Source organism: Delphinapterus leucas, chromosome 7 (genome assembly GCF_059928025.1).
Source record: "Delphinapterus leucas isolate spDelLeu-1000000601 "Yukka" chromosome 7, BTC_Dleu_Yukka2, whole genome shotgun sequence".
Taxonomy (NCBI): domain Eukaryota; kingdom Metazoa; phylum Chordata; class Mammalia; order Artiodactyla; family Monodontidae; genus Delphinapterus; species Delphinapterus leucas.
In genome coordinates, this window is record NC_143135.1 from 30745569 (window position 1) to 30764880 (window position 19312).

The following is a 19312-nucleotide window of genomic DNA, read 5'->3' on the forward strand; positions in this document are numbered from 1 at the left end:
AAAACTAAATGTAGTAATATTTTAACAATATTCTTCTGAATGGAGCTGATTTGTTTTCCACGGTTATATGATTCTTTTTGGTAAGTCAGCATGGGTGGGTGATTTTGAATACCTAAATTTTTTTTTTTTTTTTTTTTTTTTTTGCGGTACGTGGGCCTCTCACTGTTGTGGCCTCTCCCGTTGCGGCCTCTCCCGTTGCGGAGCACAGGCTCCGGACACGCAGACTCAGCGGCCATGGCTCACGGGCCCAGCCGCTCCGTGGCATGTGGGATCTTCCCAGACCGTGGCACGAACCCTTGTCCCCTGCATCGGCAGGCGGACTCTCAACCACTGCACCACCAGGGAAGCCCTGAATACCTAAATTTTTAATACCTAAATTTAGACAGTAATTTTTCTGCTTAAAGAAATTAACACTATTCAGCTTAAAGAAACTAATACTATAAACTAAAACTTCCTCTTTACTGAATAAAATAAAAATAAAAGGCAGTGTCTGACAGTTCTTGTAAAAAAGAAGAGGCAAATATGATCAAATACTCAGACTAGGGGGATATCAGTATAAGGGGGGAAAACATCTATTTGGCTTGGTTATCTCTGTAGATGGCTAGGGCAGTGCTGTCCATTAGAACTTTCTGTGTTGATGGAAATGTTCTTCTGTGCTGCCCAATATAGTAGTCCCTAGTCCTATACAACTACTGTGCACTTGAAATGTGGTTAGTGTGACTTAATTAGCTTAAATTACAATGTAAACAATCATAGATGACTAGGGACTACTATATTGGATAGTGCAGATCTAGAACACAAATTCTGCCTCCTCCCAAGTCCACACAAAATTTCTCAATATTTAAAATTTTATACATACTTGATCTTAAATTATGATGTTATAATGCATATTTATTAATTCCTCACAACAGTCCTTAGAATTCGATAATTTCATCTCCATTATATAGATGAAGAAACTGAGAGTCAGGTGTAAACACTGGCCAGCTGGTAAGAACTCTGCTAATACATGGCAAAGCTAATGTTCAAACCTCAGCCTATTTGCTTCAAAGTCCTCATACAGCGAGTTCCTTTCCTGTAATAGGAGAAGTCCCTTTATAGTACTCTTACTAATTTGTTATTATGTGGTGTGTGTGTTTATGTGTTTTGTAAGCTTAACGTTCCATTACAGGTTGATAATACCTTATTTTCTGCTATTAGGAGATAACTGATCTAAATGAATAATGGTTCAGTCCTTAAACTTATGCCATTTTTTTTAAGCTTGAAAAAATATGTGCATAAGCTGACCAAGTCATTGTAGAGAATTATCTCATCGCCAGGGTAATGAGGGGTGAAACAGCATGATTAAAAAGAAGATGAAATGGAAATATCAAACTCAAGTCTTCCAAACTCCAAGAAGGCAAAGCAATAGCATAACTTTGTCTTTGGGAGAATCTGAGTGTTCTTTAAATCCTTTTATACTCTGCCATAATGAAGTCACAGAATATTGCAAATACAAATCTTAAAAAAAAAGGTCAGCTGATGTCTTTTACATGTGGCAAGGCCAACTAATAATCTTCTTTTGTACATTTACATTTTAATGCCATCTTATGAAAGAAAAAAAACGACGGAGCCAGACAACACTTTCATCATGAATTCAAAAGGTAAATACACGCCTGATGTGTATAAAACCAAATTTGATGTCATGTAAGTCATTCAGAACCAAAAATATTTTCTTTTTAAATGTTACTTTATGGCAGCATGTGACTTTTGGCCCAGACAAAGACAGTGAAGGAAGCAACATCTGTGTTTCATTAAAGATGTCTCCTTATCCTCCCCCACGTGATTGAAATTGATCAAACTGAACTCTTAACAGGTAACTCATTATCCAGATCATTTCATCTGTACTGAAAAGAGCATTGATTTATTTTATTTGTTATAAAAGAGCTCAAACTTTGGTTTAATCCCTGAATAATTCAAAATGGAAATTTAAACAATAGCACAAGCAGGTGGCTACATTTTATTCATTATTTTACCAGAATCTAGACATTTCAGGAATCATTTTTTATTTAAAAATCTCCAATCAGATCACTTAGATTTGGATATTGCACTTGCTGGTAGAGATTGTTACAATTTTGTGGCATTTTTAAACCTCTTTTTGGCATATTTATTAAGTCTCTATTACATGCAAGGTGCTGGGTTAAGTCTTGAAATTTATGGAAGTATGATTCAATTCCTGTATTTCAAGAGTTTGTAATATATGACAATGTCTATAAATAATCAACATTTTATAGAAATTATGGTAATTAGAAAGTCCAACTCAAGATCCCTATGGTGTGGTGAAAAAACTTGATGGAGGCCTGGTTTCAAGTTCAAGTTCCCTATTAATCAGATGTCACCCTGTGAAAGTATTTAACCATGCTGGGTACCATTTCATCATTTACCATAAAAAGACATGATGTCTCCTGTCTACCTTAAAGGAATTCTAAGAGGCATCAAATAAAGCAATATAAGTAAAAATGCTTTGAAAGAATATAAAACGCAGAAAAAAATATAAAATGCTATGAAAATGTCAAGCCTTATACTTCAGGGACATTTATGAAGTCATTTAATCACTTTTCCATAGGCTTTCAATTTTAACCCAGAAACAAACATAAACTCATAAAAAGCAGATAATTTAAAAATTCAAATAGAATCTAGTTTTCTAGTCTAATTTTTAAAACTTTATTCCATTTAACTTCTCCAACCTGTCTTTGGCAGATGAACTGAGCTGATTAGTTTGGCTTTTAACCCTCAGGGTTTTAGAAAATTTCTGGACCACATTTAAAACAAATCACATTGTGTGCCTTCCCCTCAATCCCTACCCAAAAAGGTGACTATTGTGGGTCATTTCACTGTCGTCATTTAGTTCAGAGAAATCATGTGGTGTTTTACAATCAACAAAATAAAATATGTGAAGTCAAATACTAGACTAGCTTAGTTAATACTGAGGACAATGGGTAACAAAGGCACAGGGAAAATGTGTCCAGTCAATATGATGAAAAACACAGGAATTTTGATTTTCCCTCATTTCACCTTCATTAGCTAGAGAACTGCCCCAAATTTCCATTTACTGTTGAAGATATAAATTTCTGTGTGGCTATTTCATTTAGTCTCATTTAGCTCTAAAAATAGGAACAAAATATCTTTTCAAAGGTAGTTTCCTGACCATTTATTTCTTGGTTTAACAAAATGATGCTTTTGTAAAAACGTAGCTGGTTTAGTAAAATGGTAATTTTGTAACAATGTAGTGGAAGAGGAGGCTTCCAGAAAATCTGGAGGATTTGTGGTTCCATGGTGAACATCTTCCTGCTCAATGAAGTATCTGATAGCTGGGAGAGTAGATGATTTCCACAACCAGACAGGGTTATTCTGCTTCTTGTATTCATACTCCTTTGTAGTACATCTTTGCAGCTTCTCCCATAAAAGGTGGCCTCTATTTCCTCACCCCTTGAATCTGGGCTAAACTTATGACCTGCTTTGACCAATAAAACATGGCAGAGATGACATTCTGCTGATTGAGGGGAGAGGATGACAGATCAAATGGAGCAGGGGCAAGTCACCTCAGCTACCACTTAGGTCAACCAGTCCCTAGCAGACTCAGCAACTGCAGAACTACCCAGCTGAACATAGCCCAAATTGTAAAGACATGAGCTAAGTAAATGGCTGTTCTTTTAAGCTGTGAAGTTATGGAGCGGGTTTTTTTTTGTTTTGTTTTTTGGGTTTTTTTTTGCAGCAATAGCTAACTGATATGAATGGTGGCCATGTGACTTTGTGGGAAAAACTCTACATTGTGTTCCCTGGTTTTATTTTCTCTTTTAACTCTCTTGGGAATGGTAAATATTCAAAAAGACCTCAAGATGTACCACTGTGGTAAAATGTCTTGGCAAAGCAACAAATGCCAATAGTTATTTCCAGGGAGAAATGAAGAAATGTTAAAACAAAACAAAACAAAACAAAAAAACATGAAAATCTTCTATTCCTTGGGAATATGAGGCTATTCAGGATTTAAGTACAGAGATTTTCTGAGTTTGGATTGTGTTTGGAGAAAGATCTACATAAGACAAATTAGCTAGTGAAACATATAATCTTCTAGGCTCAAAATGTAGGAGGATATTAGTCCTTGGCCTGCCTTGTGGAAAATATGTTGAGGCTCACCTTACCCCAGGTGGATGATGGAGGGCTGGATAATCAGTGTGAAAGCTTAGCTTCCCAGTTGTGTAAGCCACATTGTTTGCGTCAATTTTGTCTTGCACTTGCCAAGTGTGTCTGTAAAATACAAGAAACGTGTTTAAACAGGCTGTCACTAAGTCAGAGGAAATGTGTTAGAATGAACTTGAGACATGGGGCAAATGGAAACTTCATTTTATGAAATAATTACCATAATGACTATGAGTCAGGAAAAGAGTCTGACCTTTCTTTGTGCAAAGTAACCGTTTCAGAATCAGCATCTCCTCATTTCTCTTCTCCTCTCCAAAAAAGAGTGCAAAATTTATAAAGAGGTGTATATGGGTGTAGGTTATGTTTTTTAGTAGCTTAATGCAGTTGAAAAAATGATTCATTGAGGCAAAATTTACAGAACATAAAATGAACCACTTTAAAGTGAACACTTCAGAAGCATTTAGAACATTTACAATGTTGGTAACCAACACCTCTTTCTATCTAGTTTCCAAACACTTCCATCACTCCAAACTAAAACCTCTTACCCATTAAGCAGTTTCTTCCCATTCTGTCCTCTTTCCAGTCTCTGGCAAACAACAATCTGCTTTCTATCTCTATGGATTTACCTCTTTTGGCTATTTAATGTAAATAGAATCATACAATATGTGACTTCTTGTGTCTGGCTTCTTTGACTTAACATAATATTTTTGAGATTCATCCATGTTGTAGCATGTATCAGTACTTCATTCTCTTTTATGGTTGAATAATGTCCTATTGTATGGATATACCACAATGTTTCTATCCATTCATCATTTGATGGACATTTGCGCTGTTGCTACTCTTTGGTTATTGTGAATATTGCTGGTTTGAACATGTGAACATGTTCAAGAACATGCATTTATTTGAATAACTGTTCTCAAATTTTTTTGGGGGGGTAATACTTAGGAGTGGAATTATGGGATTATGTCATAATTATATCTTTAACTTTTTGAGGAAACACCAAATTGTTTGCCACAACAGCTGAGCCATTTTACATTCTCACCAGCAATGTGTGAGGGTTCCAATTTCTCCACATCCTCACTACACTTGTTGTCTGTTGTTTTTTTAAAATTATTTATAGCCATCTTAGTCGGTGTGAAGTGGTAGCTTGTGGGTTTGATTTGTGATATCCTAATGACTAAAGATGTTGAGCATTTGTGCTTGTTGGGCATTTGTATATCTACTTTAAAGAAATGTATTCAAGTATTTTTCCCATTTTAAAATTGTCTCTTTTTTTTGTTAAGTTGTAAGAGTTCTTTATATATCTGAGATACTAGATCCTTAGATACATGATTTGCAAATATTTTTGCCTCTTCTGTAGGTTGTCTTTTCATTTTCTTGGAATGTCCTTTGATGTTCAAAGTTTTTAATTTTGATGAAGTCCTATTAATTTATATTTGTTGCTGTTTTTGGTGTTATATGTATGAATCCACTGCCTAATTCAAGGTCATGAATATTTACCCCTATGTTTTCTCTTAAGAATTTAATGATTTTAGCCCTATAATTGATCCACTTGGAATTATTTTTTTATAAGTGGTGTGAGTAAGAGGTCCCAGTTCATTCTTTTGCATGTGGGTATACAGTTGTCCTAGTACCATTTGTTGAAGAGAGTATTCTTTCCCCATTGAATGGTTTCAGCACCCTTGTTAAAAATCAATCAGCTATAGATATACGGGTTTATTTCTGCACTTTCACTTATATTCCATTAGTCTATATGTCTATCCTTATCCCAGTACCACAATATTTTGATTACTGTTGATTTGTAGTAAGTTTTAAAATCAGGAAGGGTAAGTCCTCCAAGTTTATTCTTTTTAATATTGTTTTGGCTATTCAGAACCCCTTTCAATTTCCTATCAATTTGAGGATTGGGTTTTCCATTTATGCCAAAAGGCTATTGGAATTTTGGCAAGGACTGCATTGACTCTGTAGCCCACTTTGGTTAGTATTGATATCTTTAACTATATTATGTCTTATAATTCATGAATATAGGATGTCCTTCCATTTATTAGATCTTTAATTTCATTCAGCAACATTTTGTAGTTTTCATTTTACAAGTCTTTCACCTCCTTGGTTAAATTTATTCATAGGTATTTTATTCTTCTAGATGCTATTGTAAATGGAATTGTTTTCTTAATTTCCTTTTCAGACTGTTCGTTGCTGATATACATAAAACAACTGACTTTTCTGCATGGATCTTGTATCCTCAAACTTTGTTGCATTCATTTATTAGCTCCAGTAACTTTTTTGTGCATTCTTTTGGGTTTTTTACATACAGGATCATGCCATCTGGGAAGAGAGATAGATTTACTTCTTCCTTTATCATCTGGATGCCTTTATTTCTATTTTTTGCCTAATTGCTCTTGTCGAAACTTCTAGTACAATGTTGAATATAAGTGGTAAAAAACAGCATTCTGTCTTATTCCTGATCTTAGGGAGAACTTAATGAAGTTTTAATTACACTCTTGTAACTTCACTCAGATCAAGAAACAGAACTTTAAGCTCAAACATATGCCCTGTCCCAGTCACCATCCTTTCTCTCTTCTCTAGAATAACTGTGACTTCTATATTTATCATTTCTTTGCATTTCTTACATTTCTTTGCATATCATTTCTTTGCATTTCTTTACATTTTTATTCCCTGAACATGTATCCTAAGACACTATGTTTAATCTTGCCCATTAAAAACAATTGTTATGTCTTTTAAGTCTCTTAATCTATATGTTTCTCTTCCAGCCTATACTTCGTACAATTTATTATTTGAAAAAGGTAGTGAATTTGCCTTATAGAGTTCCTCACAGCCTGGACCTTGCAGATTTTATACTCATGGTGTAGTTCAACATGTTCCCTGTCCTCTGTGTTTCTGGAAAATTGGCAGCTAAACGCAGAGGCTTGGGTAGACTCTCTCTTCTCTATTTGACAAAACTGTAGATGTGATTGTGTTCTTTTATTACAAGGCACAGAATATCTAGATGTCTTTCTTTTTGTGATATTTGTTGCTCGTGCTCAATAGCTAGACCCACTAATTCACTGGGGATTCCAAATAGTGAAATACCAAATTAATAATTTCTTTTTTATTTATCAGTTGGAATACTTTTAAAAAGATTCATTTTCCCTCATCTACTGTTTGTTTACCCCATATAATAGCTTAAATAGGGATGATGAGATAAATGCTTGATTCTTTCCTTTATTTACAATTTTGCTATGTAATGGGTTAGTTTTCTACCACTCCAAGATGAATAATAAGTTTTTTAAAAAGTAACATCATTGATGAAAATGGATTAAAATTAAATAGAGGTAATGGTTTCACAACATTGCCAATGTACTAAATGACAGAGAAATGCACATGTTAAAATGGTTAGTTTTATGTTATGTCAATTTTACCTCTATTACCAAAGAATAGCTTGACTTAAACGTTATAAAAAGTTAATTAAAAAAATAACTAGAGATTACTTGCAACTCTGTGGCAAGAGAAGCAACCGTTATTCAGATTTTGTAAGGCTTTTCCTTGGAAGATTGAAACAATGGGTAATTGGAAGGAAGCTGTGTCTCAAAATAAACCAAAGCTGATTTGAAAATATGTCACTATACATGCATGCCATTTTATTGCTGTTATAATGTCTATTTGTTAATTTATGTTCATATTAAGTCATTTTCAATAAATATATATTGAAAAAACCTATTCTATTCCAGGTATTGTTTTAGCATTAGTTCATATAGTAGGGAACAAAAAGGACAAACAAGCAATCACCAAATCTAATATCAGATAGAGATAAGTGCTATAAAGAAAATAAAGCAAGGCAAGGAGATAAGGTTTGGGGCCAGGAGAACATCATGGTGGAAATGATGGTTTGGGAAGTACTCTAGAAAGAGCTGAAATTTTTCATAGAAACCTGAATTAAGTAAGGGAAGGAGAAATGTGAATATCTGAGAGATGTATTTGAGGCAGAGGAATCTGAAAGGAAAAGGTTGGGCTTCTTCCCCATTCTCTGGGACTGAGAATGAAACTAGCTATTTTGCTCTGTTGTTTTTTTTTTCTCATTTAAATTTAGGGTGGAAAGCCTGGTATAACTTTCATTAAAATTAAAGAGCCATCCATATGTGGGCATGAACTGGAAAGAGACCTAGCGAAAGGAGAAAAGGGTATGTATAGCCTGCTGCAACTCAAGTATGAGTCAGGCAATCCATTATATTGTTGTGACTATAGCCAAGAAATACATGTTCGCTATGAAGTTCATGTCACTCCATGGTCCATATATAATACAGATTCAGACTATTGTCAACATCAGCATTCCAAGAATAATCTACATATAGGAAGGGATTTAGGATACAAAAAGAGTAATTTCATCAAATTATAAAATATATAATGTCTTCTAAGAAGATGATGCTGTTGACACTGTCAGGAGGAAATGACTTTATTTAGATTTTCTGTCAAGAGTGATGATGGTTTTGCTTTGATCCATCTATATTCTCTTTCCTTGTTCCTCCTACGATCAAGGGTAAATGAACTGAGTTTTGCTGTGGCCAAGAGCTGGCTGAGATTCAAGGTGCAAGCTTTAGGCAGGGAACAGATCTTTTCTTTGACACTAACTGGTTTCTACAGGGATGGGGCTTGTGACTTGGCTTCTTCAAAGCAGTTCTCCAGCCCTCTGAGCTAACTGGCAGGGGATGGTAAACATTTTATAGCCCTAAAGTGTCTTAGGCACGGTATGGGATGTATAGCCTAAAAGTCTATGCTCACACGTAATGATAAATCCCAGGAAAGGAGTTTGCCAGTTCCAATCATAAAACCTTCTCTTAATAGTTATAGCATAAGTCTGGAAAAATCTTAGAAATGTCATTTGATTTACCTTTCTACCTCCTTATAGAAATGAGTCATGCTAGGAAGGCTTCTATGACTCTAAGCTTTCACTTATCCTTCTCAAATCCAAATCTCCAATGAAACATAGCAGAAATAAATGCAAGCATGATCCATTGGCCTGTGTAGAAAGGATTTTTAAAAAGTCCGCTTGTGGAGCCTTAGTGAGATTAGGGTGTACTTACATGCACCTCTTATTAGTGACATATTCTTAGGTTGTTCTAAGAAAGGAAACAACTCAAGCTGATTATCAGGAGGTGTCATGCAATAGAGGTACAGGACCAGATTGTTCTAAAGTGGAAGAAGCAGGCTCAGTATAGCATCTAAATCTGATGGTGTAGACTTGCTTGTAATTGTACTTGGGGCAGGTAATTGTCACTGTACAAATAATACTGCTTTTGCCAAAGGTGTTATTAAACAAGCCTAAGTATTTTCACTGAGCTATTCATGTCATTCTCAACATTTAATTAGAACTTTCCCTATTTTTCCTCATCTATTCAAGAATTTTGTCAAAATCTTCTGTACATTAAAATCATGATGTTAAGGTAGCACTGTATTTCATGGAATTGGTTTGAATGCTAATTTACTAGATTCACCCTAATCTAGATGGCCAGTCATAGATACCATGGCATTTCATGATATTAATAGTGATTTGTGACAAATTTGAATCCTTCAGTATTTATGGAATGCTGAAATTTTGTTTTCACTAGATTTTTTCTTTATAACCTGGGTGATAGATTTTATACTCTTTTGGTTAGTGGCTCACACTTGGAAAATCATGCTGAATTTATTTGCAATCTTTTTCTTTTTTGAAGTACTATTTATATGAAAAGATGTTCTAAACCTGCAACCTGGATTTATTGTCCCCAGCAGCTACAACCTCCAATGTTGACCTGCTGCAAACTCTTATTGTCAGATATAAGAAAGAATGCCTTTTTTGAACATCATTACTTATCCCATTGTATCAAAAACATAATGTTCATATCTTTATTTTTATTTTTTAAGTTTTAACATGGAAAATGCTCTCCTAGCTAAAATAAATCAAAAGAATTTATAGTTAACCATCTAAAGGAATACATATTGCTTATTATTATTTCTAACTATAGTTGTGATGCTTCCACATGTGACTTGCTAGATGCAGTCACTCATCAGACATCCAGATATTTATTTTTCCATTATCATTTATTAGACACATACAACGGGCCAGGAACTGAGGATGCAGAAGTGAATAGAATAGTCACGGTACTTGCACTTCATGGAGCTTACAGTCTATGCAGAAGACATATTAGTGTGATTTATCTTCCAAAGCTAACGTACAAGGTGTTATGAGAGTAAAGAAGTGACAGTCAGGTGGGGACCTGAAGACTGAGTAGGATTTACTTAGAAGGCTAAAGGGCATTGCAGGCAGAAAAAAATAGCTTGTGAGAAGGCCTAGTGGAGGGAAAGAATATGATCTATCAGAGGATGTGAGAGATGAGCAAGGAAGATTTGCTCAATGGCTATTCTTGGCTTCTCTTCAAATTTCTGCTTCCCTATAGTCCTGTAAAGTCTTACAAAAAAAAAAATCTCATTACAGCAGGGAACTGAACAGCTCCATAAAACATAAAGATATGAAGTAAACAAGGAGGATTCTGGAATGTTGGTGGTGACAAAGTTTTTAATCTCTCTGAATTCTCTCTGCAAGACATCTAGTGTACAAACCCCAAAACTCAGTGACAATATCTAATCAAAATTAGGTGACAAGATATTTCCATGAACCCCCAAAATGAGTGAGTATAGAGATGGGCCTTCCAAAGCAACTGTGTAGGAAGAAGCAGAGGGAAGCAACTAGATATCTGATGGACCTGAAAAATTCCCAAATTACTGACAGATATTCACTGGAAAGTGCAGTAGGGCAACTTGAGAATGGTAATTAAAGCTGGGAGGGGATTTTGACATTCCACTATAGCTGAATACAAGAGGTCTATAGTAAGGAGTTGGAATAGTCTGAGCACCATGAACTCTAAAATCTTACCAAATTCCCTTCCAGGATAAAGCTTCCTTCTGAGAAAAAGATCCTATGTTGAGCATTACAGGGACAAAGGAAAAAGGTCTAGACGAAAGTAAAGGAGAAGGACTGGGAGGTCTTAGAATGTTATTGCCCGTAATTTTGAAATATAGCTTAAAAACATAACTTATAAAAGGTTTCTGAATCACATCTCCCTTTAATAGTTAAGAAAACACGTTTTATATAAAGATAAGCAACATACAAATGATTAAGGTTTAGTCTCATAGTTAATTTATAAAAGAGAAAGAAAAAATAGTGAAATAGCACACCTACAGAAAATACATCATTGATAGAAGGATATGCCCCTAAAAGATGAAAAATATATTTTTTTCTGTTTCTAACTTCTATTTTCTACTTATAGCTACTTCTAATGAATCCAGAAGACTTTGGTACAATATAAGAAAGAATAACTTACATAAGAAGCAGAAACTCAAAAATGGGATGACATACTCAGAAAAGAAAAAAAAATTAAAAATAATTAGAAAATGAAGACTAAATTAGAAGAAATACAAGATCAAATAAGCATAACAAATAATGCCTTTGGATGACTACAGGATGAAAGGGAGGAAAATTTAAATGTCAAAAAAAAAAAAAAAAGAGATAGGGGACCTTCAAGGTGGCCTGAGGAGTAAGATGTGATCACCTTCCCCTCCAAAAATACATCTACACGTGGAACAGCTCCTACAGAACACCTACTGAACGCTGGCAAAAGACCTCAGACTTCCCCAAAGGCAAGAAACTCCCCACGTACCTGGGTGGGGCAAAAGAAAAAAAGAAAAAACAGACACAAAAGAATAGGGACGGGACCTGCACATCTGGGAGGGAGCTATGAAGGAAGAAAAGTTTCTACACACTAGGAAGCCCCTTCACTGGCAGAGACGGGGTGGGTGGGAGGGAAGCTTCAGAGCCATGGAGGAGAGCACAGCAACGGGGGTGCAGAGGGCAAAGCGGAGAGATTCCTGCACAGAGGATCGGTGCTGACCAGCACTCACCAGCCCGAGAGGCTTGTCTGCTCACCCGCCGGCGTGGGCAGGGGCTGGGAGCTGAGGTTCGGGCTTTGGAGGTCAGATCCCAGGGAGAGGACTGGGGTTGGCTGTGTGAACACAGCCTGAAGGGGGCTCGTGCGCCACAGCTAGCTGGGAGGGCGTCCGAGAAAACGTCTGGAACGGCCTAAGGGTCAAGAGACCATTGTTTTGGGGTGTGTGATGTGAGGGCATTCCTTCCCCGAGTGCCCACAGAAGGCAGAGCACTGCCTAAACGAGCTCCAGGGATGGGTGCGAGATGCTGCTATCAGCGCGGACACCAGAGACAGGCATGAAAAGCGAAGGTTGCTACTGCAGCCACCAAGAATCCTGTGTGCAAGCACAGGTCACTATGCACACCTCCCCACCTGGGAGCCTGTGCAGCCCACCACTGCCAGGGTCCCATGATTCAGGGACAACTTCCCCAGGAGAACACACAGCGCACCTCACGCTGTTGCAATATCATGTTGGCCTCTGCTGCCGCAGGCTTGCCCCGCATTCTGTACCCTTCCCTCCCCACTGGCCTGAGTAAGCCAGAGCCCCCAAATCAGGTGCTCCTTTAACCTCCCCCTGTCTGGGAGAAGAAGAGATGCCAGAGGGCGACCTACATGCAGAGGCAGGGCCAAATCCAAAGCTGAACTTCCAGAGCTGTGCGAACAAAGAAGAGAGAGGGAAATCTCTCCCAGCAGCCTCAGAAGCAGGGGATTAAATCTCTACAATCAACTTGAGGTACCCTGCATCTGTGGAATACCTGAACAGACAACAAATCATCCCAAAATTGAGGTGGTGGACTTTGGGAGCAACTGTAGACTTGGGGTTTGCTTTCTGCATCTAATTTGTTTCTGGTTTTATGTTTATCTTAGTTTAGTATTTAGAGCTTATTATCATGGGTAGATTTATTTATTGATTTGGTTGCTCTCTTCCTTTTATATACATATATATATATATATATGTATATATTTTTCCTTTTTCTCTTTTTGTGAATGTGTATCCGTATGCTTCTTTGTATGATTTTGTCTGTGTAGGTTTGCTTTTACCACTTGTCCTAAGGTTATGTCTGTCTGTTTCTTTTAGTATAGTTTCTAGCACTTGTTATCATTGGTGGATTTGTTTATTGGTTTGGTTGCTCTCTTTTTAAACTTACTTTTTCATTTTTACAATTTTAATTATATAATTTTTAATTTTAATAACTTTATTTATTTTATTATTTTTTCTTTCTTTTTTTCCCTCACTTTTGTTCTGAGCCCTGTGGCTGAGAGGGTCTTGGTGCTCCAGCCAGGTGTCAGGTCTGAACCTCTGAGGTGGAAGAGCAGACTCCAGGACACTGGATCACCAGATACCTCCCAGCCCCATGTAATATCAATTGGCAAGAGCTCTCCCAGAGATCTCTGTCTCGACGCTAAGACCCAGCTCCAATCAACCATCAGCAAGCTACAGTGCTGGACACCACATGCCAAACAACTAGCAAGACAGGAACACAACCTGACCCATTAGCAGAGAAGCTGCCTAAAATCATACTAAGTTCACAGACACCACAAAACACACCACTGGGCACAGTCCTGCCCACCAGAAAGACAAGATCCAGCCTCATTCACCAGAACACAGGCACTAACTAGTCCCCTCCACCAGGAAGCCTACACAGCCCACTGAACCAACCTTACCCACTGAGGGCAGACACCAAAAACAATGGGAACTACAAACCTGCAACCTGCCAAAAGTAGACCCCAAACACAGTAAGTTAAGCAAAATGAGAAGACAGAGAAACAAATAGCAGTTGAAGGAGCAAGGTAAAAACCCACCAGACCAAACAAATGAAGAGGAAATAGGCAGTCTACCTGAAAAGAAAGAGTATTACAAGAGACAAAGAAGGACACTACATAATGATCAAGGGATTAATCCAAGAAGAAGATATAACAATTGTAAATATTTATGCACCCAACATAGGAGCACCTCACTACATAAGGCAAATGTTAACAGCCATAAAAGGGGAAATCTACAGTAACACAATAAGAGTAGGGGACTTTAACACCCCACGTTCACCAATGGACAGATCATTCAAAATGAAAATAAATAAGGAAACACAAGCTTTAAATGACACATTAAACAAGATGCACTTAATTGATATTTATAAGACATTCCATCCCAAAACAACAGAATAAACTTTCTTCTCAAGTGCTCATGGAACATTCTCCAGGATAGATCATATCTTGGGTCACAAATCAAGCCTTGGTAAACTTAAGAAAATTGAAATCGTATCAAGTGTCTTTTCTGACCACAACACTATAAGATTAGCTATCAATTAGAGGAAAAAATACACACACAGAAGCTAAAAAATATGTTACTAAATAACCAAGAAATCACTGAAGAAATCAAAGAGGAAATCAAAAAATACCTAGAAACAAATGACAATGAAAACATGATGACACAAAACCCATGGGATGCTGCAAAAGCAGTCTAAGAGGGAAGTTTATAGCAATAAAATCTTACCTAAAGAAAGAAGAAACACCTCAAATAAACAACCTAAACTTACACCTAAAGCAATTAGAGAAAGAACAGAAAAAATCCAAAGTAGCAGAAGGAAAGAAATCATAAAGATCAGATCGAAATAAATGAAAAAGAAATGAAGGAAACCATACTAAAGATCAATAAAACTAAAAGCTAGTTCTTTAAGAAGATAAATGAAATTGATAAACCATTAGCCAGACTTATCAACAAAAAAAGGGAGAAGACCCAAATCAATAGAATTAGATATGAAAAAGGTGAAACAACAACTGACACTGCAGAAATACAAAGAATCATGAGAGAATACTACAAGCAATGATATGCCAATAAAATGGACAGCCTGGAAGAAATGGACAAATTCTCAGAAAAACACAACCTTCTGAGACTGAACCCAGAAGAAATAGAAAATATAAACAGACGAATCACAAGCACTGAAATTGAAACTGTGATTAAAAATCTTCCAACAAACAAAAGCCCAGGACCAGAGACTGCACCGGCGAATTCTATCAAACATTTAGAGAAGAGGTAACACCTATCCTTCTCAAACTCTTCCAAAATATAGCAGAGGGAGGAACACTCCCAAACTCATTCTACGAGGTCACAATCACCCCGATACCAAAACCAGACAAAGATGTCACAAAAAAAGAAAACTACAGACCAATATCACTGATGAATATAGTTGCTAAAATCCTCCACAAAATACTAGCAAAGAGAATCCAACAACCCATTAAAAGGATCATACAGCATAATCAAGTGGGGTATATCCCAGGAATGCAAGAATTCTTCAATATCCACAAATCAATCAATGTGATAAACCATATTAACAAATTGAAGGATAAAAACCATATGATCTTCTCAATAGATGTAGAAAAAGCTTTTGACAAAGTTCAACACCCATTTATGATAAAAACCCTCCAGAAAGTAGGCATAAGGGGAACTTACCTCAACATAATAAAGACCATATATGACAAACCCACAGCCAACATCGTTCTTAATGGTAAAAAAATGAAAACATTTCCACTAAGACCAGGAGCAAGACAAGGTTGCTCACTCTCACCATTATTATTCAACATAGGTTTGGAAGTTTTAGCGACAGCAACCAGAGAAGAAAAAGAAATAAAAGGAATCCAAATTGGAAAAGAAGAAGTAAAACTGTCACTGTTTGCAGATGACATAATACTATACATAGAGAATCCTAAAAATGCTACCAGAGAACTACTAGAGCTACTCAATGAATTTGGTAAAGTAGCAGGATACAAAATTAATGCACAGAACTCTCTTCCATTCCTAAACACTAATGCTGAAAATTCTGAAAGAGAAATTAAGGAAACACTACTATTTACCATTGCAACAAAAAGAACAAAATACCTAGGAATAAACCTACCTAAGGAGGTAAAAGACCTGTACTCTGAAAGCTATAAGACACTGATGAAAGAAATCAAAGATAACACAAACAGATGGAGAGATATACCATGTTCTTGGATTGGAAAAATCAACAATGTGAAAATGACTATACTACTCAAAGCAATCTACAGAGTCAATGCAATCCCTATCAAACTACCAATGGCATTTTTCACAGAGCTAGAACAAAAAATTTTACAGTTTGTATGGAAACACAAAAGACCCTGAATAGCTAAAGCAACTTTGAGAAAGAAAAATGGAGCCGGAGGAATCAGGCTCCCAGACTTTAGAGTATACTACAAAGCTACAGTAATCAATACAGTACAGTACTGGCACAAAAACAGAAGTATAGATCAATGGAACAGGATAGAAAGCCCAGGGATAAACCCACACACATATGGTCACCTTATCTTAGATAAGGGAGGCAAGAGTATACAATGGAGAAAAGACAGCCTCTTCAATAAGTGGTGCTGGAAAAATTGGACAGCTACATGTAAAAGAATGAAATTAGAACGCTCTTTAACACCATACACAAAAATAAACTCAAAATTTATTAAAGACCTAAATGTAAGGCCAGACACTATCAGACTCTTAGAGGAAAACATAGGCAGAACACTCTATGACATAGATCACAACAAGATCCTTTTTGACCCACCTCCTAGAGTAATGGAAATAAAAGCAAAAATAAAGAAATGGGACCTAATGAAACGTAAAAGCTTTTGCACAGCAAAGGATACCATAAACAAGATGAAAAGACAACCCTCAGAATGGGAGAAAATATTTGCAAACGAAGGAACTGACAAAGGATTAGTCTCCAAAATATATAGGCAGCTCATGCAGCTCAATATCAAACAAACCAACAACGCAATCCTAAAATGGGCAGAAGACCTAAATAAACATTTCTGTCAAGAAGATATACAGATTGCCAACAAACACATGAAAAGATGCTCAACACCACTAATCATTAGAAAAATGCAAATTAAAACTACAATGAGGTATCACCTCATACCAGTCAGGATGGCCATCCTCAAAATGTCTATAAACAATAAATGCTGGAGAGGGTGTGGAGAAAAGGGAACCCTGCTGCACTGTTGGTGGGAATGTAAACTGATACAGCCACTATGCAGAACAGTATGGAGGTTCCTTAAAAAACTAAAAATAGAACTACCATACAACCCAGCAATCCCATTACTGGGTATATACCCTGAGAAAACCATAATTCAAAAAGAGTCATGTATCGCAATGTTCATTGCAGCACTATTTACAGTAGCCAGGACATGGAAACAACCTTCATGTCCATCAATAGATGAATGGATAAAGAAGATGCACATATATACAATGGAATATTACTCGGCCATAAATAGAAACAAAGCTGAGTTATTTGTAGTGAGGTGGATGGACCTAGAGCCTGTCATACAGAGTGAAGTAAGTCAGAAAGAGAAAAATAAATACTGTATGCTAACACATATATATGGATTATAAAAATAAATGGTTCTGAAGAACCTAGACGCAGGACACAAATAAAGACACAGATGTAGAGAATGGCCTTGAGGACACGGGGAGGGGGAAGGGTAAACTAGGATGAAGTGAGAGTGACATGGACATATATACACTGGAAAATGTAAAATAGTTAGTGGGGAGCAGCAGCATAACAGTGAGAGATTAGCTTGGTGCTTTGTGACCACCTAGAGGGTGGGATAGGGAGGGTGGGACGGAGATGCAAGTGGGAGGGGATATGGGGGTATATGTATATATATAGCTGATTCATTTTGTTATACAGTAGAAACTAACACACCATTTTAAAGTAATTATACTCCAATAGAGATGTTAAAAAAAGAGAGATCTGTATCAAATTACCCATTATATTTTTCACAGAACTAGAATAAATTATCCTATAATTTATATGGAACTATAAAAGACCCAGAATTGCCAAAGCAATCCTAAGGAAAAATAACAAAGCAGGAGGCAAAACCCTCCTACACTCAGACAATACTACAAAGCTACAGTAATCAAAACAATGTGGTATTGTCACAGAAACATACATATGGATAAATTTTACAGAACAGAGAGCCCCGAAATAAACCCACACTCCTACGGTCAATTAATCTTCAACAAAGGAGGGAAGAATATAAAATGGGAGAAAGACAGTCTCTTCAGCAAGTGGTGCTGGGGAAGTTGAACAGGAGTATGCAAATCAATGAAGTTACAATACATCCTCACACCATACACAAAAATAAACTCAAAATGACATAAGATATGACACCATAAAACTCCTAGAAGAGATCATAGGCAAAACATTCTCTGACATAAATCATATCAATGTTTTCTTAGGTCAGTCTTCCAATGCAATAGAAATAAAAACAAAAATAAAGAAATGGGACCTAATCAAACTTACAAGCTTTTGCATAGCAAAGGAAACCATAAACGAAACAAAAAGGCAACCTACGGAATGGGAAATAATATTTTCAAATCATGTGACCCACAAGGGCTTAATTTCCAAATTATACAAATGACTCATACAATTCAACAACAAAAAAGCAAACAACCCAATCAGAAAATGGGCAGAGGCCTAAATAGACATTTCTCCAAAGAAGATGTACAGATGGCCGAGAGGCACATGAAAAGCTGCTGAACACCCTTAATTATTAGAGAAATGCAAATCAAAACTACAATGAGGTATCACCTCATGCCAGTCAGAATGGGCATCATCAGAAAATCTACAAACAACAAATGCTGGAGAGGGTGTGGAGAAAAGGGAGCCCTCCTACACTGTTGGTGGGAATATACACTGGTGCAGCTGCTATGGAAAACAGTATGGAGGTTTCTTAGAGAACTAAAAATAGAATTACCATATGATCCAGTAATCCCACTCCTGGGCATATATCCGGACCAAACTATAATTCAAAAAGATACATGCCCCCCTATGTTCATGTTGGCACTGTTCACAATAGCTAAGGCATGGAAACAACCTTAATGTCCACTGACAGATGAATGGATAAAGAAGATGTGGTACATATATACAATGGAATACTACTCAGCCATAAAAAAGAACAAAATAATGCCATTTGCAGCAACATGGATGCAACTAGAGCTTATCATACTAAGTAAAGTAAGTCAGAAAGAGAAAGACAAATACCGTATGATATCACTTATATGTGGATTCTGAAATATGGCAGAAATGAACTTATATATGAAACAGAAACAGAGTCACAGACATAGAGAACAGACTTGTATAATTACCTGGCAGGGAAGATACCATGATCACGAGAAC

At 36.6% G+C, this 19312-nt stretch overlaps 1 protein-coding gene across 1 annotated transcript in view; it reads right to left on the reverse strand.

Moving 5' to 3' along the window:
• Positions 1–19312, reverse strand: part of BBOX1 (gamma-butyrobetaine hydroxylase 1) — a 70968-nt gene that overhangs the window by 19668 nt on the left and 31988 nt on the right. The window contains exon 4 of the mRNA XM_022583739.3: positions 4179–4284. Coding sequence (XP_022439447.1) covers positions 4179–4284 — 106 coding nt within the window. The remainder of the gene's footprint in view (positions 1–4178; positions 4285–19312) is intronic.